General features: G+C 41.4%; 1 protein-coding gene and 1 long non-coding RNA gene across 6 annotated transcripts in view; one reads left to right on the top strand and one right to left on the bottom strand.

Annotated features, from left to right (window-relative positions):
- LOC129033025 (uncharacterized) overlaps nucleotides 1-10,403 on the bottom strand; it is a 76,240-nt gene extending 65,837 nt beyond the window's left edge. For 3 of the 4 annotated variants that reach the window (XR_010125687.1, XR_008501506.2, XR_008501504.2), the window contains exons 1-2: nucleotides 10,015-10,403; nucleotides 9,771-9,925 (exon numbers count right to left, since the gene is read on the bottom strand). This is a non-coding gene — a long non-coding RNA (uncharacterized LOC129033025). The remainder of the gene's footprint in view (nucleotides 1-9,770; nucleotides 9,926-10,014) is intronic. The other variant, XR_008501505.2, reaches the window with a different exon arrangement.
- An 81-nt stretch (nucleotides 10,404-10,484) lies between these two features.
- HACD2 (3-hydroxyacyl-CoA dehydratase 2) overlaps nucleotides 10,485-24,937 on the top strand; it is a 90,418-nt gene continuing 75,965 nt past the window's right edge. The window contains exons 1-2 of one of the 2 annotated variants that reach the window (XM_054480925.2): nucleotides 10,485-10,702; nucleotides 13,269-13,386. In XM_054480925.2, the coding sequence (XP_054336900.1) occupies nucleotides 10,545-10,702; nucleotides 13,269-13,386 (276 nt within the window). In that variant the 5' untranslated portion in view covers nucleotides 10,485-10,544. Of the gene's footprint in view, nucleotides 10,703-11,027; nucleotides 11,174-13,268; nucleotides 13,387-24,937 lie in introns of those variants that run through there. The other variant, XM_054480927.2, reaches the window with a different exon arrangement.

Below are 24,937 nucleotides of genomic sequence, written 5' to 3'. Positions count from 1 at the left end.
CAGACACTCCTACATAAGACCTTGATTCTGGAGTAACAGAAAGAAGCAAATGGCACTTAGAATCTTTCCAGAGGTGGAAGCGGAAGCAATAAGGGTACTGTCTAATGTCCAATGGTGGTTGTGCCAATGACAGACGCAGTTGGATACTAACCAGATGCTTCATGTGTATTGATTTGGTCTCTATTTCTGGCTGCCTAATTTCCCATGGCTCCTTTCCAAGTTCCAAGCCTCATTCTTCAGCTTTTCCATCAATTTTGTGAGCTATCTAATGTCCTTTCAATAAATTCATTTTCTCTCTAACTAACCAAGAGTTAGTCTCCATTATTTAGGAACCTGGAAATTTCGTTAGTACATACGTCTTTTTGTGCCTTTTCTATGAAGACAAAAAGATAAGAAAGAGGGGTGCCCACCTCCAGTTCAGAAGTATCCACTATCCTGACTTTTGTGATAAACATTTCATGGTTTTGCTGTATAGTCTTAGCATCTATGTATGTAGTCAGGGGAATGAGAATAATATGGTGGAAAATATGGCCCCTGTCTGTCAATAGGGCTTCCCTGAAAGAGATGGCAGTGACTCCAGTCTCTAACATTCTTATTATGTCCAGATTAACTATACGATAGCTCCCTAGATGACAATCCTGATGCAAACCATCCTATTTCCTACTATCAGGATTCCTCTCTGCTTTTAATTTATTATAAATTGCTTATGCATATTTAACATATAAGATGTATCTAACATATAAAGTATATGTAAGTTATGAGCATAAAAATGAACACTCATGAATCCACACCTAACTTAAGAACATCACCAACAATGGTGAAGCTACCTGTGCACTTTTCCTGGATGTCATACCTCTGCCTCTCCTTGTGCTGATCATTCCTTTGTTTAAAACAATTATGAAATATAACTGACATAAACATAAATACACATGTTGATGAATCATCATGAAAGGAAAACCTACAGAACCATACCAACGTGAGGAAATAAAACATTTCCTACTCCCAGAACCCCTCCTCATACCCTCTCCCAGTCCCTGCTATTTGCCCCCTCTTGGTCATAAACTCCTCTATCTTCATCAGAGGTATCCACTATCCTGACTTTTGTGATAATCATTTTCTTGGCTTTTCTATACAGTTTTACCACCTGGGTCTGTATCCCTAAATAACATCATTTCATTTGGCCTCATTTTGAACTTTAGATGAATGGATCATACTGTGTATATTCTTTTGTGCCTTACTTCTGTCATTCAATATTTTGTTTATGAGATTCATCCATGTTGTTGAGTAGAACTGCAATTTGTTCATTTGCATTGCTGTTAAAGTATCCCATCATAGGAATGTACCATGATGTATTTATTTATTTTACTGTGGTAGACATTGTGTTGTATTCAGTGTGGGGTATGATGAACAATGCTGCTTTGAATATCCTGATGCACGTATCCTAGGAGGTCTTTAAGGTCATCGACCTGGCAGTAGAATAACCATCACGGGATATATGTATCTTCAACTTTACTAGATAATGCCAAATTGTTTCCCAAACTGAACACACCAATTAACCAACAGCAGTCTGAAGAGTTTCTGCCGCATCACACCCTTGCCAACAATTGGTGTTATCAAACTGTTGAATTTTAGCCAATCTAGAGGACAGTTAATGGTATCTCACTGTGGTTATACTTGCATTTCCCTAATTAATAAAGAGACTGAGCATATTTGCACATTTATTGACCATTTATATTTTCTTCTGTTCAAGTCTTTGCTCATTTTTTTCAATGTGATTGTCTATTATTGATCTGAAAGAGTTTTCATATATCCTGGAGGCTATTCTTTATCAATTATACATGTGGCAAATATCTTGTACTCTGTATCTTGCTTTTTTGCTTATTTCATGCTATCTTTTGGCAAACAAAAGTTCTCTATTTTAATATAGTCAAATGTACGAATCTTCTCATTTATGGTTGGTGATATTGATAGTTTTAAAATTCTATACCTTTGAAGTCATATTCTTCTGTATTAATTTCTATTTTTTAAAAAATTAGATATGGGAGTTTTCACTATGTTGCAAATGCCAAAACCAGTTCTGCGAATGAGAAGCTAAACCTGGAGCCATGGCAATATGAGGAAGCTGAAGCTCCAGGATCCTTGAAGGGCGCACTAAAGTGGTCCAGATGCCATCTGGCTTTTAGCAGAGGTATATAAAAGTCCTTCTGAAGGAAAGCATCCTAAGTGTAGGCCCTTGGAATTTCCATTGATTTAAATTCAATAAAACAAACTTACAATAAAAAATTACAGGGAGATTAAGCCACCATGAGTCAGTGAACAACAACAACAAAAAAATGATTTAGTCCCCCAGAAACTTCAAATATTGGAATTATCATATAGGGAAAATAAAATAAGCCTGTATAAAATATTTAAGAAAATAAAAGATGAAATAAAAAACATAATTTATGTCCACATAAAAACCTGCACATGAATGTTCATAGGAACTTTATTCATAAGTGCCAAAATTTGGAAGCAACCAAGATGTCCTTCAATTGGTGAACGGGTTAAAAAAAAAAAGAAGGTACATCCAGACAATGGGATATTATTCACTGATTAAAAGAAGTGAGCTGTCAAGCCATGAAAAGACACAGACAAACCTTAAGTGCATGTTGCTAAGTGAAAAAAAAAAACAACGGAAAGGCAACATCTTGTGTAATTCCAACTATATGACATTCTGGAAAAAGCAACACTGTAGAGACAGTCAAAAATCAATGGTTACTATGGGTGTGGGAGGAGGCTGGTTTGGGATGAATAGGTAAAGCACAGATTTTTAGGGCAGTGAAACTATTATGTACAATGTGCCATGACAGATACATGGTATTATATATTCATAAAAATTCATATAGGCAAGGAACAAGGGATTATTAAAAATGACCAGACAGATTTGAAAGGTTTATGTATTGTTTAGGAAAATGATAAAGATACTGATTAATATTAGACTTTAACGAGTTAATGATCCATTCTGTAATTTCTATAGTAACCAATAAAAGAAGAGAAGCAAGATGTACAAATTCCAGTGAGTAGAGGGGGAAGAATTAGTGATATTTTAAAAATTATAAATGAAAAAAAGGAGTGATATGGTTGAGCTGTGTGTCTCCACCCAAATCTCATCTCAAATTGTAATCATCACGTGTTGAGGGAGGGACTGGTGGGAGGTGATTGGATCATGGGGATGGTTTCCCTCATGCTGTTCTAGTGATAGTGAGTTCTCATGAGGTCTAATGTTTATAAGTGTTTGGCAGTTCCTTCTTTGCTCTCTCTCTCTCCTGCTGCCTTGTGGAGAAGGTGCTTGCTTCTCCTTTGCTGTCCACCATTGTATTAGTCCCTTCTCACACTGCTATGAAGAAATATCTGAGACTAGGTAATTTATAAAGGAAAGAGGTTTAATTGACACAGTTCTGCATGGCTGGGGAGGCCTCAGGAAACTTACAATCATGGTGGAAATGGAAGCCAACATATCCTTCTTCACATGGCAGCAGGAGAGACAAATGCAAGCAGGGGAAGTGCCAGATGCTTATAAAACCATCAGAGCTTATGAGTCTCACTCACTATCCCAAGAACAGCATAGAGGTAACCGCATCCACGATTAAATTACCTCCCCCTGGGTCCCTCCTACAACACATGGGGATTATGGGAACTACAATTCAAGAAGAGATGTGGGTGGAAACAAAGCCTAATTGTATCAACCATGATTGTAAATTTCCTGAGGCCTCCCAAACCATGCAGAACTGTGAGTCAATTAAACATCTTTTCTTTATAAATTACCCAGTCTCAGGTAGTTCTTTATCGAAGTGTGAAAATGGACTAATACAGAAGATTGGTACTGGGAATGGGGCACTGCTATAAAGATACCTGAATATGTTGAAGCAAGTGTGGAACTGGGTAACAGGCAGAGGTCAGAACAGTTTGGAGGGCTCAGAAGAAGACATGGGGAAGATGTGGGAAAGTTTGGAACTTCCTAGAGAATTGTTGAATGATTCTGACCAAAATGCTGATAGTGATATGGACAATGAAGTCCAGGCTGAGATGGTCTTAGATGGAGACGAAGAACTTATTGGGAACTGGAGCAAAGGTCACTCTTGCTATGCTTTAGCAAAGAGACTGACAGCATTTTGCCCCTGCCCTAGAGATCTGTGGAACTTTAAACTTGAGACAGATGATTTAGGGTATCTAGTAGAAGACATTTCTAAGCACCAAAGCATTCAAGATGTCACATGGCTTTTTCTGAAAGCAAACGGTCATATGCGTTCACAAGGAGATGATATGAAATTGGAACTTATGTTTAAAAGGGAAGCAGAGCATAAAAGTTTGGAAAATTTGCAGCCTGACCATGCAGTAGAAAACAAAGACCCATTTTCCAGGGCGAAATTCGAGCAGGCTGCAGGAATTTGCACAAGTAACAAGGAGCCGAATGTTAATAGCTGAGACAATGGGGAAAAACGTCTCCAGGGAATTTGAGAGGTCTTCAGAACTGCCCCTCCCATCACAGACCTAGAGGCCTAGGAGGCAAAAATAGTTTCCTGGGCTAGGCAGGCCGAGGGCTCTACTGCTGTGTGCAGCCTCAAGACATGGTGCTCTGTGTCCCACCCACTCCAGCTCATGGCTAAAAGGGGCCAAGGTACAGCTTGGGCCATTGCTTCAGAGGGTGCAAGCCCCAAACCCTGGTAGCTTTTATGTGGTGTTGGGCCTGCAAGTGTGCAGAAGCCAAGAGTTGAGGTTTAGAAACCTATGCCTAGATTTCAGAGGATGTATGGAAATGACTGGATGTCCAGTCAGAAGTCTGCTGCATGGGCGGAGCCCTCACGGAGAACCTCTACTAGTGCAGTGCAAAAGGGAAATGTGGGGTTGGAGCATCCACACAGAGTCCCCACTGGGGCACTACCTAGTGGATCTGAGAATAGGGCCACTGTCCTCCAGACCCCAGAATGGTAGATCCATCAACAGCTTGCACCCTGGACCTGGAAAAGCTTCAGGCACTCAACTCCAGCCCATGAAAGCAGCCTTTGGGACTGTACCCTGCAGAGCCACAGGGACAGAGCTGCCCAAAGCCTTAGGAGCTCACCTCTTCAATCAGCATGCACTGGATGTGAGACATGGAGTCAAAGGAGATTATTTAAGAGGTTTAATATTTAATGACTGCCCAACCAGGTTTCAGACTTGCATGGGGCCTGTGGCCCCTTTGTTTTAGCCAATTTCTCCCATGTGGAGTGGGAAAATTTACCCAATGCCTGTACCCCCATTGTATCTTGGAAGTAACTAACTTGTTTTTGATTTTACAGGCTTGTAGGTGAAAGGGACTTGCCTTGTCTCAGATCAGACTTTGAACTTGGACTTTTGAGTTAATGCTGGAATGAGTTAAGACTTTGGGGGACTGTTGGGAAGGTATGATTGGAATAGCATGTGCAAATTCCCTGAGGCAAAAAAGGAGTACTGCTCGATGGAAGACCTAAGATGAGGCCAGTATGACTAGGAGGGGCATGGTGAGACTGAGGAGGCAGGTAGGGTCTAGTCTATGCAGATTTTTGTATACCACATTAAATGTTTTATGCTTTATCCTAAGTGTCATCAAAAGCCATTTAAATATCTTCAGGGGTGGGGCAGAGGAAGGTAGTAGACACGAACAAGGTTGTATGTGGAAAAGATCACTTTGGCTGTACTGTAGAGCAGGGGTCCCCAACCTCTGAGCCACAGACTGGTACAGGTCCATGGCCTTTTAGGAACCCGGCCACACAGCAGGAGGTGAGCAGCAGGCAAGTGAGCATTACCACCTGAGCTCCATCTCCTGCCAGACCAACAGCAGCATTAGATTCTCATAGGAACATGAACCCCATCGTGAACCGTGCATGCGAGGGATCTAGGTTGCAGCCTCCATCTAATGCCTGCTGATCTGAAGTGAAACAGTTTCATCCTGAAACCATTCCCTCCCCAGTCCATGGAAAAATTGTCTTCCATGAAACCAGTCCCTGGTGCCAAAAAGGCTGGAGATTGCTGCTATAAAGAACAGACTGGAGTTGGGCCTAAGTGACTGCAAGAAGATACATTGAGTTTTAAATCGATTTCCAACTGAACAGAACTTTATGCATTCCTGCCTCCTCCTACTTTCCCATTAAGTAGATTATATTGAAAAAAAAAATCAGTCAAATGAATGAAAGAAGCTTTTAGATGATTATTTGGTTTTGTAAAATGGTTCACTTCTTTATTTCTTTTGCAAAGAAATTTTTGTGCCCTCTGATCACAGTGTGCAATTTGGGCTCACCAACTTTCTCTTTAAAAAATTCAGGAAGGTCGGGTGTGGTGGTTCATACCTATAATCCCAGCACTTTGGGAGGCTGAGGCGGGTGGATCATCTGAGGTCAGGAGTTTGAAACCAGCCTGGCCAACATGGCGAAATCCCATCTCTACTAAACATACAAAAATTTGCCGGGCATGGGGGCAGGCGTCTGTAATCCCAGCTACTTGGAAGGCTGAGGCAGGAGAATTGCTTGAACCCGGGAGGCGGAGGTTGCAGTGAGCCAAGATTGTGCTGTTGCACTCCAGTCTGGGGGACAAGAGCAAGACTTCATCTCCAAAAAAAAAATTTCAGGAAAACAAAGCAACAGAATCTCTAAACAATCTGCAATGGCGGGAAAGGATGGAACTCTGACAATTGTCAACTTATGCCTCTCACTTCATCTCTTGAGGTCTTGAAACTTCTTTTGCAAAAATTCTAACAGTGAGAAAATTATGACTGAGAGACATCTGATCTAACCAGTCCCCATCTTGACTCTGTAAATCAAAGAACACGATCAAGGCAAGTCTCAATCATTTAGGAGTCTCGCTCTGTCACCAGGCTGGAGTGCAGCAGCGCAATCTCGGCTCACTGCAACCTCCAACTCCAAGCGATTCTCTTGCCTCAGTCTCCCAAGTAGCTGGGACTACAGGCACGTGCCACCACGCCCAGCTAATTTTTGTATTTTTAGTAAAGATGAGGTTTCACCATACTGGCCAGGCTGTTCTCAAACTCCTGACCTCGTGATCTGCCTGCCTGGCCTCCCAAAGTGCTGGGATTACAGGCGTGAGCCACCGCACCCAGCCAAGAAATATTTTTAAATTGTGTCAGTAGATAAAAAGATAAAACAGTTGCATCCTTTTGAATACACAATTTTCATGTGAGTTGGGAGTGGAGGAAATATTCATGGCTTAGTCTGGCTCAGTTAATCTGTATTTTTACATAAGATAATGTAGACAATAGTGCAGAGGAAGCAATCAGATACGCATTTGTCTCAGGTGAGGAGAGGGAAGACTTTGAGTTCTGTCCTATGTCCCATACCTGTGAAGATATCAACTTACATTGTCAGGCTGAAATTCAACAGAACTGTTTTAGAGTAAAGATCTTTGGGCCTAAAAGGAATTTCCTTGTGGGTAAAATGTGAGGGAAGTATATAGCTTTTATCTTTGTAGCTATCTTATTTAGGAACCAAATGGGAGGCAGGTTTGTGTGACCCAGTTCCCAGCTTGACTTTTCCCTTTGGCTCAGTGAATCTGGGATTTTCCTTTCTCATGTTTAACCTCCAAAACTGCCCTTGGTCATTCCTGGGCTTGCACCAAGCTAACTTTACTGTTTAAGTGATAATAGCCCCTCCCCAAAACTAAACCACTTTTGTAAAACTAATGAAAAGCCACCAGGTTAGAAGGATAAGAGGAGCTTGAATTCTGCTAAGACATAGGCTTCGTTAAGTTAAATGATTACCAGCCACTATTCCAGAGGTCACTAGATTTGCAGCTTCCCCAGTTCACTATTGTAGAACCTAAGATTGGCCTTTTAAGATAATCTTTCAGGCTTCTGCATTTCGGATGGCTGACGACCCCACTGAGACCTTTGACTCTTGGCTCAACCAGTCCTGTGGCCTCTACCCAGAAGCAGGCTCAGTGCAGGGGGACCATTTTCCACACCCCTATAATTGCATTCCCAACCAATCAGCAGCACCCATTCCTCCAGCCTCCTGCCTGCCAAACTGTGTGTGTGTGTGTGTGTGTGTGTGTGTGTGTGTGTTTTCTTTTGTTTTGTTTTGACTATAGCTCTCAGATCTTAGCCAAACTATTCTTGAAAAACCCTACCCTCTGAATTTTGGGGAAGATTTTGAGTAATAACTCCATCTCCATGACCAATCTCATGTCAATTAAATTCTTTATTGTAATGCCATGGTCTCTATGAATTGATTTTGTCTGTGCAGTGGGCAGGAAGAACGTATTGGGTGATTACAATGTCATGGATTTAAATACCACCACCACCCTCAGAACTCTGAGAAAAGATAATAGCTCAGACAGCTCTGAGCTGTCTGAGCTATGTGAAGTATGCAAAAACTTATCAGGCCCAGAGAGACAAGAGTTTGCTTGGGGGAAATTGTTTAGACATTTTGTTCCTGACTAGCAGCCTCACCCATTATCTTCATGTTCCTGGAATCTGTGATACAAAGAATAGTTTATAGCCAATCAATAGCTAATGTAATTTTAATGTAAATTCTTAGTAAACAACTTAGAAGCTGCCTCTTTTTCCTTTAAAAACCCACTCATAACTGCTGCTAATCAGAGTGTATATTTAGGGTAACTTGAATCTATGCTCCCAGGTAGCCATCTTCAACCTTTATGCTTGAATAAACTTCTTTTAAACTAGATTCTTACCTTTTTTATTATTTTAGGTTGACAACTCTCAAATTTATATCTCTAGCCCATTGGACTTCCTTCCCGAACCTCAGGGTCTAAATCTAATTGTCTATGCAGCCTCTCCACTTGGATGTTTAATAAGGATTTCAAATTCAACATACAAAAAACAAAATTCCTGACTTCCGCCTTAAAAATGGTTTCTTACAAGTTGCTCAAAACGCCTTTGACCTCACACTCCAAAACTAATGTATCTACAAATCTTATGATTCTACTTCTAAAATACGCACAGAATTCATTGTTGTTTTCATCACCTCGATCTCCACCACTCTGGCCCACACCACTATCACCATGGCTGGATTATTGTAATAACTTCCTGATACCACTTTTCACCAACTAATACGAGCATTTTCGTCTGGTTCCCTCAGGGGTCCTTAAGCCCCAGGCTGCGGACAGAACCAGTCCCCGGCCTGTTAGGAACCAGGAGGCACAGCAGGAGGTGAGCAGCAAGCAAGGGAGCATTACCTCCTGAGCTCTGCCTCCCTCAGATCAGCGGTGGCATCAGATTCTCATAGGAGCAGGGACCCTATTGTGAACTGCGCATTGGAGGGATCTAAGTTGTGTGCTCCTTATGAGAATCTAATGATAAATGTAATGCCTTTGAATCATCCTGAAACCATCATCCACCCCTCCCCCCCACCACGAAACCGGTCCCTGGTGACCAAAAGGTTGGGGGCCGCTGCTCTATATAATCCCTGGGAGACTGATGACTTTGTCTCTTTCACTTAGTGCCATGAACTCCAGGGCAACTTTGTGGACACTCCATAAACACTTGCTGGAATGAACCCATAAATATTTTATACTACCACATATACAGTAATACATTTAAGGAGCTGCTTGGGTGTGTAAAAAATTGCAGGGGACGTTTACAAATAAAGAACCTCCTGAAACAAAGCAATGAATGGAAAGTGGGGTCAGCTGGTTGAAGCAATGCCCACAAGCTGCTCCAGCTTCCCAAAGCAGACAGGTTTTCCACCTAAGCCAACATCCTTTTATTTTTAGTCACTATAGCTATAAATCTACTCCCTTACCCCGCACCTCACTCTCAGCCGACAGCCCAATGGGCTTATCCTCCTCTCGCCCTCACGATGAGCGAGTCCACGCGGTCTCAGGCTGGAAGATGCACTTGAACACCTGCCAAGCACTCACGGACGACACTGGATTCTAGGCCGCCTAGGCTTCTCCACTGTACTAGGAATGTAAAATCAAAAGTCAGAAAGAAAACTTCGGAGATGGAATCTCCAAACCGGCTACGGGTTAGGAAGCAAAGCGCACCTAGCAAAGGGCTGGTCTCTGCAGCCTCAAGGGCTGATGGGAAGCGAATCCACCGTCAACCGCCCTGATCCAAAATGGCAGGATGCCGGAGCAATAGTGTTTGGGTGTGAAGATAGGGCCATTGAAGAAGGGAGAACGAAAGCATAATTGTTTTGATTCAACATGGAAGCAGTGATTATAGGAGGGCGAATAGCGAGGGACGACGCAACATCCAGCTGGCAGAAGCAGCGGGCCTGGCGAGGATGGCCACATTGAAGTAATCCAAGATGGCGCCGAAGTTGTAACCGGGAGCGCCCAAGAGGCGGGAATTACCCTGATCCAAGATGGCAGTGGCAACTGAGGCAAGCCGAAGGACGGGAGCTCCAGGAGCGTCTTTGCCCTCAGCCAAGATGGCGGTTGCCGTGGACCCTGTCCCGGCTCCTCCCCGCGGCCCTGGCCCCGCCTCCCCCTCGTCCCTCCCTTCGCCCCCTCGCCTCGCATAGTCCGGCCCGAAGCGCTCGCGCTAGGAGAGCGGGCTTCGGGCACTTGACATGGCGGCGGCGGCGGCGGCGACTGCAGCGGCGAAGGGGAATGGGGGCGGCGGTGGCAGGGCCGGGGCCGGGGACGCCAGCGGCACGAGGAAGAAGAAGGGCCCGGGGCCCCTGGCCACGGCGTACCTGGTCATCTACAATGTGGTGATGACAGCCGGGTGAGGCTGGGGCTCGGGGAGGCGGGGAGCCAGCGCGGCCGGGAAGGGAGCCCTGCGGCCAGCGGCGGGGTGGATAGGATCGGCGCGGCCCGCCGCAGGCAGTGCATTCCCGGCGGGCGGTGCCCGAGACCCGGTACCTGGGCGCTGAGGGCGGCCGAGCGCTGAATCGGCCCTGGTGGCTGCCCGCGAGCTCCCTCCTGCGCTGGGGGTCGAGCCAAGTTCCCAGGCACTGGGGCGCGGGGACGGCTGCCGGGCGCTGGCTCGCGAGGGCCGCGGGAGGAAAGGTGGGGCTGGCCACAGGTGCGGGGCCGGGGGCGGCGGCCGGACGACCTGCGGCGCGGAGCCCATCCTGGGCGGCCAGACTCGGATGGTGAACGGCGCCAGCGTGGGAAGTGGAGGAGCTGTGGCTGCAGAGTGACCATTCATTTGGGCGGCTGTTTTCAAAATCTGGGCTGCGCTTTAATCTGAAAGGTATTGGGAAAGCGTTCAAAGTTTTTGGCCAGCGACATGAGCAGAGCTGGGCTTTAGATGAGTTTAGACTTTTAGGATGGGTTGGGGTGGGGAAGAAACTGGGGAGTAGAAGGCAGAGTTCCTGGGAAGGGGGAGAATAGACCCTCGAAACGGTTTTACCCATTTTCTGTCTCCCTCATTTCAGTCCATCCCTTATCCCGGCGGGTTTTTAGTTCAAGCTCTGACACTAACTAGCTGTGTGACTTTGGATAAATCATCTTATTTCTCTAGCCTCCGTTTTTTCATCTGTAAAACTAAAGGGCTGGTCTGGGAGATGAAGGTTTCTTCAGCTCTGCAATTCTTTATCTCGTCATTTTGGTGAGGAGGATCACAGCATCAGACAATTTGTTATATATTTTTAAGTTATCTTCATTTGTAATTTTTAAAGAAGTCCTAACATTTTATTATGAAAATTTCAAACGTACAGAAGAGTTGAAAGAATTGTATAGTGAACATCCATTTTTATTTAGTTTTAAAGTAGGTGATACATTGGTAGGGTTAAAAATGAAAAACCTAAGGGAATACAGTGAAAATCTTTCCTCCCACCTTTCCCTTCTACCCAGCTCCCCTCCCTCGAGGCAGTTAATTTTGTGTATCCTTAAGATGCTGATGCAAGCAAATATGTTTATACATCCCCCTATCCCTTTTTAAAATAAGACAAATGCCAATATATTTTTACAATTCAGCACCTTGCTTTTTTTTCACGAAAAAGAAAATATATCGTGGGAGGATCATATATGTATTGCTAGTATTAGAAATGGTAGGTGTTGAAACCTAGGCTCAGAGAAGTTGTGACTTGCATGAGATCATAGAACTTGTTAGCAGAAGTTCCAGATCTAGAAATCATTTCTCTTGACTCACAGGTCAATGAAGAACTAGTACAGTTACAAGCTTTATATCACATCAGTGGTCACATAGATTGATTTTTAAAAGAACATCCAGGAATCTCACTGTGTGTATTAATATTTATATATAAAATTCTTGTTGTCTTAGCAAGAGCCGGTGAGGGCATTGGACTGGAGAAGGATTTTGAGGTACATTGGTAAGAAGAAAGAAGTCTATTCCTGAGCAATGAACATAGAGAATGGGGTGGAGGGTAAGGAGTGGTGTCTTAAACCAGGAAGATAAATTGGGATCGTGAGAGCAAAGTAAGCTTTTTTTTTTAAGGCTGTTAATGGTTGTACCAGTTACACCATTAAATAATTTCTTCTTTTACAAACTCTTATTTGATGTCCTTATATGATAGTTTTTGGAAATAGCATAGACCACACACACCCCATTGCCTAGTTGATACTATACATTTATCTAAATCCTTCCAGGAGACATACCTTAATAAAAAGGTCCATTTGTTTTATTATGGAACTTAACAAAACATTATGTTTATTTTTGAGAAGGACAGTGGAACAAAAATATAACATTCACAGCTGTATGCTTAAGTGCTTTCCTGTTTTGTGGTTTGTATTGATCTGGCTTTCATTTCTGCATTGATTTTAGGAAATTTGGCTAAAAAACTTTTTTTTTTTAGCAAGAGCCCTTTATTCTTAATTTTAAAAGGATAGATTTTAAGGTATGGGTAATTGTTCCAGTGAGACAATTATAACAATAGTTTAAAGCATCTTCTTTCCACCCTGTAATTATTAAAAACCCTTTAACTGCACAGGCTGTTTAAAATTTTCCTTTAACTGTTTTTTTCTCGTCTTAGATTTTCTTGGCACCTAATTTAGCGGCACAAGGACCATTTTAGCTTATTCCTTTCCTTTTGGCCTTGATCTCAATAGCAAAGTTGCCAAAAAATGAGCTCCAGATGGGTGAGGTGCCACTATGCTTTCACTGAGCCCTCTTGGTAAGGTGCTGTTGGTGTTGCAGCATTTCAGTGCATTACAGCGTGGCATTTGAGAGCTATCGTCCATAAATCCAGGTTACTCATGCTTGAGGTCACCTTTAGCAATATCTTTTATTGCCACATAAAAGACAATATCTTTTATTGTCTATTAACCTAAATTCTACTTTTTTTTTATTTTTATTTTTTCCTGATTGCTGTTTTCTCTTTTACTAGGTGGCTGGTTATAGCGGTTGGTCTGGTCCGAGCTTACCTGGCTAAGGGTAGCTACCATAGCCTTTATTATTCAATTGAAAAGCCTTTGAAATTCTTTCAAACTGGAGCCTTATTGGAGGTAGGTCCTGAGATTTATTGTTGTTATTGATTTCCATTGGTATAAAGAAAAACATGCAACTAAATTATACTGAAGTAGCATAGCCCCGTTGGATTCATGTTAAATTTTGAAATTTTGCCTCCGCACATACTAAATAAAGTGTTGATACCTAGGCTTTTTGATGTTCTAGATTGGGTAAAATCTCATTTAACTTATGTTACCTTGAATGTATTTTATATTCGACTTTTTTGGGAAATCAACTGAAACAAGCTTATATGAGGATTTTAAAAAATTCTAGGGACATCCTGGGGAAGCACTGGCAAAATCAGATGCTTTCAGGGTTTATGTAATAGAAATAGTGAAGTTGGTGAGTGTAGGATATTGGAAGTGATAGATAGAAGACATTATAGAGAGCCTGTCTAGAGGCGTCCAAATTTTAAAAATTTAACAAAAATGTATTGATTTCCCTGAATTAAGGGCAATGTATATCCAGCCCTCTCTCTTGGGGTAAGTATAGATTAGGATTTTGGAATTGCAAGGGACAAAAACCCAATTCAAACTATTTTAAGCAAAAAAGGAATTTTCTGGCCTCTGTAGTTGATACAGATACAGGATTAATTTACAAAGAAACTAGCTCAGGAATGAGAACCAAGGAGTTGACACTGCCAGATTCTCTTGCTTTCTCTCATTTCTGCTTGTCTGTTTTTCTTTGAATGTTGGTCTTGGGCTCTCCACATGGTGGGAAACAGGGAGGGTGTTTATTTTTCTCAGCATCTGTGTCACACAGTTCCCAGGGAGGATTCTGGTTGGCCCTACTTAGACTATGCCAGTGATGTGAGGTGCTTGATTAGCCAATCTTAGGACACATGCCCGTTCTTCTGTCCAAGGGACTATAGACTTTGCTTATGAAAAAGAGGGATGGGGATAGCTTTGGGCACACAAAATCAATAGCCGCCATAGTTCATTATGGTGAAAAACCTTCAGATAGCAGGGAAGATCTGGTTCATTTTGCTTAGCCTCCAGGCAAGACCATCATAACATTTATACTTTACTGGCAGCTTTTAAAACCTGAACTATGGAATGATACTTAAGAAAAAATAATTTATCTCGCTGGGCACGGTGGCTCACGCCTGTAATCCCAGCACTTTGGGAGGCTGAGGCGGGTGGATCACGAGGTCAGGAGATGGAGACCATCCTGGCTAACACAGTGAAACCCCGTCTCTACTAAAAATACAAAAATTAGCCAGGTGTAGTGGCACGGGCGTGTAGTCCCAGCTACCGGGAGGCAAGGTTGCAGTGAGCTGAGATCACACCACTGTACTCCAGCCTGGGCGACAGAACGAGACTCTGTCTCAAGAAAAAAAAAAATTGTTTATCTTATGAAATGAAATGTGATACCTCTACCTTTCATTCTCAATTTTTTTTTTTCTTGAGACAGGGTCTTGCTCTGTCGCCCAGGCTGGAGTGCAGTGGTGCAATCATGGCCGTGGCTCACTGCAGCTTTGAACTCCTGGGACCAAGCAGTCCTCCCACCTCAGCTTCCAGAGTAGCTGGGCCCACAGGCTTGCACCACCATACATGGCTAATTTTTAAAACTTCATAGAGACAGGGTCTCCCTGTGTTGCCCAGGCTGGTTTCAAACTCCTCGGCTCAAGCAGTCTTCCCATCTCAGCCTCCCAAAGCACTGAGATTACAGGCATGAACCACTGCACCCAGCCCACTCTCACTTTATTTATTTATGTTTTTGAGAGAGGGTCACTCTGTCACCCAGGCTGAAGTGCAGTGGTGTGATCACTGCTCACTGCAGCCTTGACTTCCCAGGCCCCAGCCATCCACCCACCTCATCCTCCCACCTCATCCTCCCAAGTAGCTGGGACCACAGGCGTGCACCACCGTGCCTGGCTCATTTTTATATTTTTGGTAGAGGTGAGGTTTGGCTGTGTTGCCCAGGCTGGATCCACTCTCACTTTCTAGATCAGAAAGTTATCCATTTTGCTTTTGTTTTTTTCTCTTAGAAGGCAGAGGAATTTCTTTCTTTCTTTCTTTTTTCTTTTTTTTTTTTTTTTTTTTGACACAGGGCCTTACTCTGTTGCCCAGGCAGGAGTGCAGTGGTGGGATCTCGGCTCACTGCAACACAGAGGAATTTCAATAGTGTCCATACTTAGGCATTTTAAGTAGGTGGTATGATGAAATGAGCTTCCAGCTGGAAGCCTGAGTACCTTTTTATTTTAAGTATAATAGTTTTCCCAACTGACTCTATAGATTTGGGCGAGTCTTTTCTCTCTTATCCACCTCCTTTTCATTTGTAAATAATTAAGTTAAAGTAGATTTCTAAAGTCCCTTACTACCCTAACCATTTGAGTGTGAGGAAATTTTAACAAATCCTAATGTGAACCATTTTTTAAACTTAGAGGCTTGAACTTTTTTTGGAAGCGGACACTAGTAAATAAGTAGTACTTTCTCTTTCAGAGCCTTGGCCAGTACAGTTCCCACAAGCTACAGAGAAGCAAATTTGGAGTCAAGACCATTAGACTCCCAGTACTTGATATAGTAGGGGGTTGTCCCCAGTTGGAATACTTCAATAATTTAAAGGGGTTTCTGTCTCTTTAAAACATCATAATATTAGGGCTGAGCACAGTGGCTCATGCTTATAGTCCCAGCAATCACAGAGCTTTGGGAGGCCAAGGCAGGAGGATCACTTGAGGGCAAGAGTTCGAGACCAGCTTGAGCAACATAGCAAGACCTCATCTCTACAAAAAAAAAAAATTTTTTTTTTTTTAGCTGGGCTGGGTGGTGGGTACCTGTAGTCCCAGCTACTTGAGAGGCTGAAATGGGAGGCTTGAGCTTGAGCCCAGGAGTTTGAGGCTGCAGCGAACTATGATTGCATCATTGCAATCCAGCCTGGATGACAGAGTGAGACCTTGTCTCAAAAAAAAAAAAAAAAGTTGGTAATGTTAGAAGTATAATTTTTAAAATTTAAGTATATCTTATGGAAGGTAGGGACATTAAACAGTGTCATACTTTAAAATCCACTGAGGAACCAAGTCTTAGACTTTGAAGGATTAGCCTGTTTATCCTTATAGAATTTTTAATAGGGATTTAGGAAAATATCTTGGATTTTTGGTTTTATCTCTGTTATCCCCACTAAGAACCAATTAAGTGACAAATCCTGGATTTGATTTTGGGAAAAGGTCTGTGCATAAGGAAGTGAAGACTCCCAGGAACATGCAGGCAATTAACATTGCAAAGGTCAGTGATGGAAGTAATCCCTTGGACTGGGCGATAGAGCAGGCTTGCTAAAACCACAATTTCTGTGGTTGAGGAGTTTTTCATTGCCTACCCCATCTACGCTGTGTAATAATTAGATGTGTGTGGTACTGTTTAATTACACATAAGTTATCCTGATGGGAATTATTAGTGTTGACATATATCCTGTTTACAGGAGGAGAAAATGAATCCAGGGAAGGCAGCTACTCATTTATATCTCTTTATGCTAAATGTTATTCTTTATTAGGTTCTGTGGGAGTTTACTTAAAAAGGAAATCGAAATTACTTGTTCTCCAATTTCACATCTTCTTAGGAAAATAATAACACTTTGCTTTTTAAAAGACATAAAAACATTTACCCAGCAAGTACAAAGGAGCATGTAGTAGTGAGGTACAAAAGGAAGCCTGGCTGAGTACTGTGGCTCACACCTGTAATCCCAGCACTTCAGGAGGCTGACATGGGGGGATTGCTTGAGGCCGGAAATTCAAGACCATCCTGGGAAACATAGCGAGACCCCATCTCTACAAAAAATTAAAAAATTAGCCAGGCATGGTAGCACATGCCTGTAGTCCCAGCTAATCAGGAGACTGAGGCGGGAGGATCACTTGTGCCCAGGAGTTCAAGGCTACAGTGAGCCATGATCATGCCACTGCACTCCAGCCTGGGTGACAGAGCAAGACCCCATTTCCAAAAAAAAGTATCTATAAATAAAATGCTACTCATGGATAAAATGTGGTCTATGGGTATAAACATTCATAAAATTAATAAAAGCAAATGAATTACTGATATATGGTATGCCTGGATAAATCTTGAAAAAATGCATGTGGAAGGAGGCAGATACAAAAAGTCACAAATAGTGTGATTTCATTTATAAGAAATATCCAGAATAGGCAAATCCATAGCAACAGAAAGTAGAGGAATTGTTAGGGGCTGTGGGGAGAGAGAGTGGGGTGTGACTGCTAATGGTACAGGATTTCCTTTTAAGGTGTTGATATTTTTCTTGAAATAGCGGTGGTGGGTGCACAATTCTGTGAACATATTAAAAACCACTAGATTGTACAGTTTAAAATTGTGAATTTTGTGGCATGTGAATTATATGTCAGTTTTTAAAAAACGAGTTCCTCTGTAATGAGCTGTGGGTGTTTTCTACTTTATTCATTTTTTGGAGTCCATGATATTCATTGATAAGGCAGATCTCATCTTTGCATATTTGTCAAGTATAGTTAGATTAAAAATTAGCGGATTAATGCAGTTATGGCAGTTTAAAATTATGTCTGAGAGAATTTGGATTTCTAAATATCTTTGGTTAACATAAGACTGTAATTATAGCAAAGACACTTTCTTTTTTTTTTGAGACAGAGTCTCGCTCTGTCGCCCAGGCTGGAGTGCAGTGGCGCGATCTCGGCTCACTGCAAGCTCCGCCTCCCAGGTTCAAGCGATTCTCCTGCCTCAGCCTCCTGAGTAGCTGGGACTACAGGCGCCCGCCACCACACCTGGCTAATTTTTTTTGTATTTTAGTAGAGATGGGGTTTCACCGTGTTAGCCAGGATGGTCTCGATCTCCTGACCTCGTGATCCACCCGCCTCGGCCTCCCAAAGTGCTGGGATTACAGGCGTGAGCCACTACGCCCGGCTAAAGACACTTTCAAATACTCATGATTGGATACGCCCCTGTGATTGGCAGTGAGATTTCAAGTGGGTTAAAGATTGCTCTGCAAAGAGGTTAACTGTTGAGATTGATACAGGCTGTCTTCAACATATGTACATTGCTGTATATGTCATTTACCTACCATTGTGCATCTGGGACTGCCTGATGGACCACAGGAATTCCTTTTTCTTCCCATTCTCTTCCAGATCTTTCTTCGGCTTAAAACCCCTTATCTACAAAAATGAATAAACAACCCAATCTCATTTCTGATCGTGTCCTAGAATTGATCTAGGGCAGGGTCTGGAGAAGTGGTGGGAGACAGCAGACAGCTTTTGTTAGTCTTCTAACCCCACCACTTTCTCAGCCCCATCTGTGTGTTCCGGTCTCACTCTGCAGACCTCGCTTCACAATGCTCTTCAGATCCTTTAATGAATAGGAAACTGATTTTGGGTATTTCTATAAAATATAGCAAAGTCTTAGGAACTTGCAGTGTCCTTAAGAAGAAAGATCCCTTCTTATCTCCCTGCCAGTTTTTCTTTATGGCTCAAACACTAACTGATTTTTGCCATGGAGGTATTGTGCTTCAGACTGCTTTTGTGAACTGGTTTGAGGACATAACCATTGTCTGTTATATTTTTCCTTCTTGTGGAAACATTCTGATTTCCCAGTAATAGTCTCAAAAAGGAACTTCTGAAATGCAAGCTACATGCATATGTTAGGCTCCTTTTATTCTGGACCCATTTTGAGGAAACACATCTCTAAAAGAGGCTTTTGAAAAGCTAGCAAGAGCAAGTCATAGTGGAGATATCTAACACAAATAGGAATGACAACAAATCCCAGAAAAACCAGCTTCTCAAACAGTGTGAAAACCAGAGGAAAACTCTAACTTGATTAAAATTAATAAGTGTCACAACATTAGAAGGGAAGAGGGAGCCGCAAGGAAACAGGAACTCACCCACACAGGCCTTACTGCTTGGTGACTCAAGCAAATAGAAGCAAAATGATGTGGTACTCAAAGAGGTGCAATAGCTAACATCTGTAGAAAGGAATGTGCTGAAATTAAAAAAAAAAAGGAACTAAAAATATCAGTGGTGGCAATATAGGGCAGGAAGGAGCCACAGTGCAAGAAATAGGTGATACTGAGGATTCAAAAAAGGCGGGAGTTTCCACTCACATTCTCATATAAAATCAATTGCAGAACAGAAGTCATAGGGAAATTTTCAAAGTTCAGCATGTAAAAGAAACATTATAAAACATTATAACAGAAAAACAATATGTATAGAACCAATGTATCTAGAATACCTGATGAGGGTGTATAAGCTTTCAGAAAGTACGACTACCAGAAGAAGTAGAAAAGGTTGGAATATACAGCTTATAAATAATCAAGGAGAAAAGTTATAGAAAACTTTGCTGAACTGAAAGGCCACCTCACTATGGTTAGTGAGAGTTTATGGTGTTCCACAACAAAAAAATTTCTTCCCTTCCTGAGTACTTAAACGATTTCCAGCATAAAAGAGCAGATTTTAAAATGTAATAGTTAAAAACAACTTGGGACCTTAAACTTGAAAGAAGAAAAAATTCCCGTGTAGTAGGAAATATTAGGTTCCTGGATAACAGATCATGCAGTTTCCTACAGTTGGAAACATTTTGAAAACACTTAGAAAAACTAATGGAACTTTGAAAGCACCTTACCAAAGAGTATTTAACTTTAATCGGAGTAGTTAGCTGTTATCAAAGAGTAACTGTTATATAAATAAATAAAATTAACCAAGTTTTCAGACTAGCACTGTCCAATAGGACTTTCTGCAATGATAACGTTGGAACGCTGTCCAAAACAGTAGCCACTAGTCACTTAAAATGTGGCTAGTGGGTCTGAGAAACTGAGTTTTAAATTTTATTTACTTTTGGTCAGGAGTGGTGGCTGACACCTGTAATCCCAGCACTTTGGAAGGCCAAGGTGGGAGGATCACTTCAGGCCAGGAGTTCAAGACCAGCTTGGGCACTATAGCAAGACCTCGCCTCTGCAAAAAATTTAAAAAATTAGCTGGCTACAGTGACGCACATTAGTCCTAGCTACTCGGGAGGCTAAGGCAGGAGAATCGCTTGAGCCCAGGAGTTTCAGGCTGAAGTAAGTTATCGTCACTCCACTGCACTTCAGTCTAGGGGACAGAGCAAGACCTTGTTTTCCAAAAAAAAAAAAATGAAAATTCTTTACTCTTTATTTAAGTTTAAATAGGCACATATGGCTAGTGGCCGCACAGGGTAAGCCTTTAGACCACGGTACAGAATGCAGTGTGATCATGTGGAATCCCATAAGATTTCAGATTTTACCAGGATAGAATGAAGTGGGAAAGAGGACAAACATAACGATGTAAATTCTGTATCACTCCAGAGTTTATAAATTTTTAAATTGATGATAATGAGAATAGTTATATGCTGATGTTTTCAGATTAGGAAAATCAATAGGGAATAAAAGCACAATTGCAGATACTGGAAAAGGTATGGAAGAGTATATATCAAACTGTTAATTAGAGCTTACCTCTGGAGGGGCGTGGTATTTTGGGGCAAGGGGGGAGTAAAAGATTACCACTTTTAATATACTTTAGTATGTATTTATGTATCACTTACATGAAACATATAATTTTTAAAAATAAAATTCTATATTATATGTAATTGAAAACAAGATGAATGAGGAAAATAAGATTTTAAAGTTTTTTGAAAAAGCAAGACAATAGGCAACTTAGTTTATTTTTTTATTTAAAGAGAAATAGAGTTTTACATCTACAAATCCTGTTAATTTTTTTAATGGCAGGAGAATAATAATAAACCTATAGCATAATAGAGTATAGTAAACATGCATCATTTTTTATGTTTATGCAAATGGACTGATTAAATTTATCAAGATAAAAAGATGAAATGATGGTTACTGGTTAAAAACTAAAGTCTAACAATCTGTTGTTTATGAGACTGACTTTAAGTTTACTAAGGGACAAACCAGCTTGCCATGACCAAGTGTCAAGAAAGGCAGGACTACCCAGTTACAGCATAAGATAAAGTTGATTTCAGAGCAGAAGCTGAAGAGAACCTTAGTTCACAGTTTGTCAGTAGCAAAAACATGGGAGACACATGTTGGTGAAATCATATGATGAATGAATGATTATCTGAACAGAGAAACAAAATATGTAAAAAGCTGGCAGAAATGCTATAGAAGTTAAAAAATAGAATTGTTCTTAAGAGGTGTCACGGTTTGGGTATGAAGACTTGGTTTTGCCATTAATTAGCCCTGTGACCTTGATCTTAACCTCTCTCGCCCTCAATTCATTATGTGCAGTGAATACACTGGATTAGATGACCTTACATTTTTCTCCACTTCTAAGTTCTGTGAGACTTCAACATTTCACTATCAAAATATGAAAATTAAGCAAATAATGAATTTGTAAATTATAGGGGTGGAAATAGCAAGAAAGGTGAAATTAAGTGATAAAGGAAAAATAATGATAATTGAGGAATCTTTTTACCTATTTCCTCCTTAAAAATTGGATGTAAAAGGATTTTGAAAACATGTTTGGAGTCTGAGGGAGCCCAATGAATAACCAACACCCTTTTTCTTGTTTATGTTCTGAACATTGAGCAATAACTCAAAGGAGTTACATAAGGATCCTAAAAATCACCTTTATTAGTGATAAAGGCTGAGGACATGCTTTAGTGTGCGAGTCAAATGGGTTTGCTAACTGAACTCCACAGTTAGACTCACCACTCACCCTGTCCTGAGCAGCAGCAGATGGGCTGTCTTAGAAGAAACCATGAAAACTTGAGGTTCTCTATGAAACCTCTTGAGTGGAGCTGAATTGAACACACCCCATTTATTCTTCCCAAATTTACGCTCAAATGAGTCATCCTTTCCAGAGGTAAAGTAATTAAAGGAGACTAGTACTATGTGGTGGAAATCCATCCTCATAGAAACCAGAAGAGAGGGGAAAGGTGTTTTCCCCAGTAATAAGTACTATATATTCATTGTAGAAAAAACTCAGATGCAGAAGAAAATGCATAGCAGTCATAATCTAAAGGTAACCACTGTTAACATTTTGGTCTCTATCCTTGAAGACTATATATTATTATTATTGGTAAGTTTTAAGCAAGAATGAAATCATATATGTGTAGAATATGATAATTCCTAAAACAAATCAAATATGGGTAGATGTAAGTCAAATTGGTTATGGACCTCTGCACCGTAAAACAAGTGTGGTGGACATGTCTGTGGAGCTGCCCAGCTCAGCGTATCCTCTCTGGAATTTGTCTGGTTCTCAAGGCTGGACCCTTAGCAGCTACATCTCTGTTCCCTGATTCTGCATCTTAGGCCATAGCTGGCTGATCCAGGGGTGCTTAACTGACCCAAAGTGGGCTAGTCGAGTTTTTTTTTTCCTCCCAAGAATTTGGAATTTTGAATTGAAAGGCAGAGATGGGGAATCACTATAGCTGAATCACATTAAGTCCATGGGCTGCAGCTGAGGTCTTGAAAGTTGCTTGGGTTTCTATTCCCTTTGAGACTTGTTAAACGTTTTAGGGCTTTGTTATTGTTTTACCTTGGATTAAAAATGAAATTGAACAGAATTGTTGGTAACCTACAAAAATAATTCCCCTAGTTCAAATTTTAGAAACTTTGAAAAGATGTTTCCAAGTAATTTATTGTGCAAATGGCATTTTTACACTGAGGTTAAATTTTAAAACTAAAATCAGTTTATTGCCAATGGAAATGGAAGGGACACAAGAGGAGAGAGGAGTTTATGGTTCATATTTTCTTTTCTTTTCTTTAAGACAGGGTCTTGCTCTGTTGCCCAGGATGGAGTGCAGTGGCATGATTGTAGCTCATTACAGCCTCAACCTCTTGGGCTCAAGTGATCCTCCTGCCTCAGCCTTCCAAGTAGCTAGGACTACAGGCACCTGCCACCAGGCCCAGCTAGTTTTTAAAATTTTTTGTAGAGATGGGGTCTCACTGTGTTGTACAGGCTGGTCTTGAACTCCTGACCTCAAGTGATCCTCCTGCTTTGGCCTCCCGAAGTGTTAAGATTACAGGCATGAGCCACTGTGCCTGGTCCAACATGTATCTTCAAGGGAGATTTTGAATATGGCAAGTCATCTAAATTTTTTTTGATGAGGTGTGCTTATTCTTGTCCAGTGATTCTTAGTGGACCTCAACAAAGCAGTGCCACCACTTCACTTCACCACTTCAGAGTGCATTTTGGAAATTGTGAGGGTAGTTCAATTGCCACAATGACTGGAGATGCTACTGGCTAGATGTCCTACGATATGTGAGACAGTCCAACTTCATGAAGATTTGTTCTGCATCCTCCTTGGCTTCTGCATATCTCCCCAGGCCAACCCCTCTACAAATATAAATTGACCATTTTGTAGTACATATTAATACTGAAAAATCTTCAGGAGAAATTAAAAAGCTTATTAAGTTAGAAGAAGGTTGTGGTCTTAGTTTTTGTTGCTGTAAAACAAAAATACCACAAACCTAGCAGCTGAAAACAGTGCTCATCGATTAGCTCACAGTTCTGTAAGTCAGAAGCTGGGCTTGACTGGGTTCTTTGCTCGGGGGTCTCATAAGATTGAAATCAAGTTGTCAGCCAAGCTGGCTGATTTCTTATCTGGAGGCTTCAGGGGAAGAATCCACTTTCAAGCTCATCCAGGTTATTGGCTGAATCTAGTTGTAGGTGTGAGGTCCGCATTTCCTTGCTAGCTGTCAGTAGGAGGTTACTCCTCATTCCCAGAGGCTGCTCTCCAGGCCTTGCACATGATTCCCCTGCAGCTTCAAAGCCAGAGTGGCCTGCTGAATCCCTCTTGTTCTTTGAATATCTCTGACTTCCCCTTCTGCCACCAGCCAGAGGAAACAGCTTTTAAAGGGCTCATCTGGTTGGGTCTGGTCCACCCACATAATATATGTATCTTCAAATCAATTGACTTGAGACTTTAATTACACTTGCAAAATCCCTACACTGCAGTACCTAGATTAGTGTTTGATTGAATAGCCAAGGAACAGTAATTGTGGGGGATCGCCTTAAGAATGCTGCCCTACCACCATCATTGGTATGAAGCGAGAAGCTTAAGTGAAATGAAGATATTGTCTCAAAATAATTAAGTAATTTATTCTCTCTGCACATTCTGTTCTGTAAGCATTACAGCATTTCTAGTTTGCATATTTAGTTGAAAAGGATTTCAGCACAGTAGTGAAAATCATTGAAAATCAGTTTTCAGATTCCTGTTTAGACTTCAATTATTAAATTATTGGAGACACATGATATGTAGGGATTTCATTGGATTTCTTTAATATAGACTAATATTTCATATTATTGCCTGTGTGTGTGTGTGTGTGTGTGTGTGTGTGTGTGTGTGTGTAATGGTATGAAATCTAGGTTGTGAAATGTAAATTTTATTTTGGGATAGCTCATCTTCTGTTTTGTCCTAAAAGTATCCTCTGTTACACAACGGCTTTATTGCCTCTTGCATTACAGTTTTTTACATCTAATTCCTCTTCTATTCCTTATTGTACCATTTAAAGAATACATTTTCAAGGTCTTTTTACAGACCGTACACTGGTTGTATGTCTCAATAGGATTTCAAGGCAGAAGGATAGATTTTCTGTGATACTCTCTTC

This window comes from Pongo pygmaeus, chromosome 2 (genome assembly GCF_028885625.2).
Source record: "Pongo pygmaeus isolate AG05252 chromosome 2, NHGRI_mPonPyg2-v2.0_pri, whole genome shotgun sequence".
NCBI classification, from domain to species: Eukaryota; Metazoa; Chordata; class Mammalia; order Primates; family Hominidae; genus Pongo; species Pongo pygmaeus.
The sequence above is the reverse complement of the archived record's forward strand: the minus strand, read 5'-3'. Positions and strand labels throughout refer to the sequence as shown.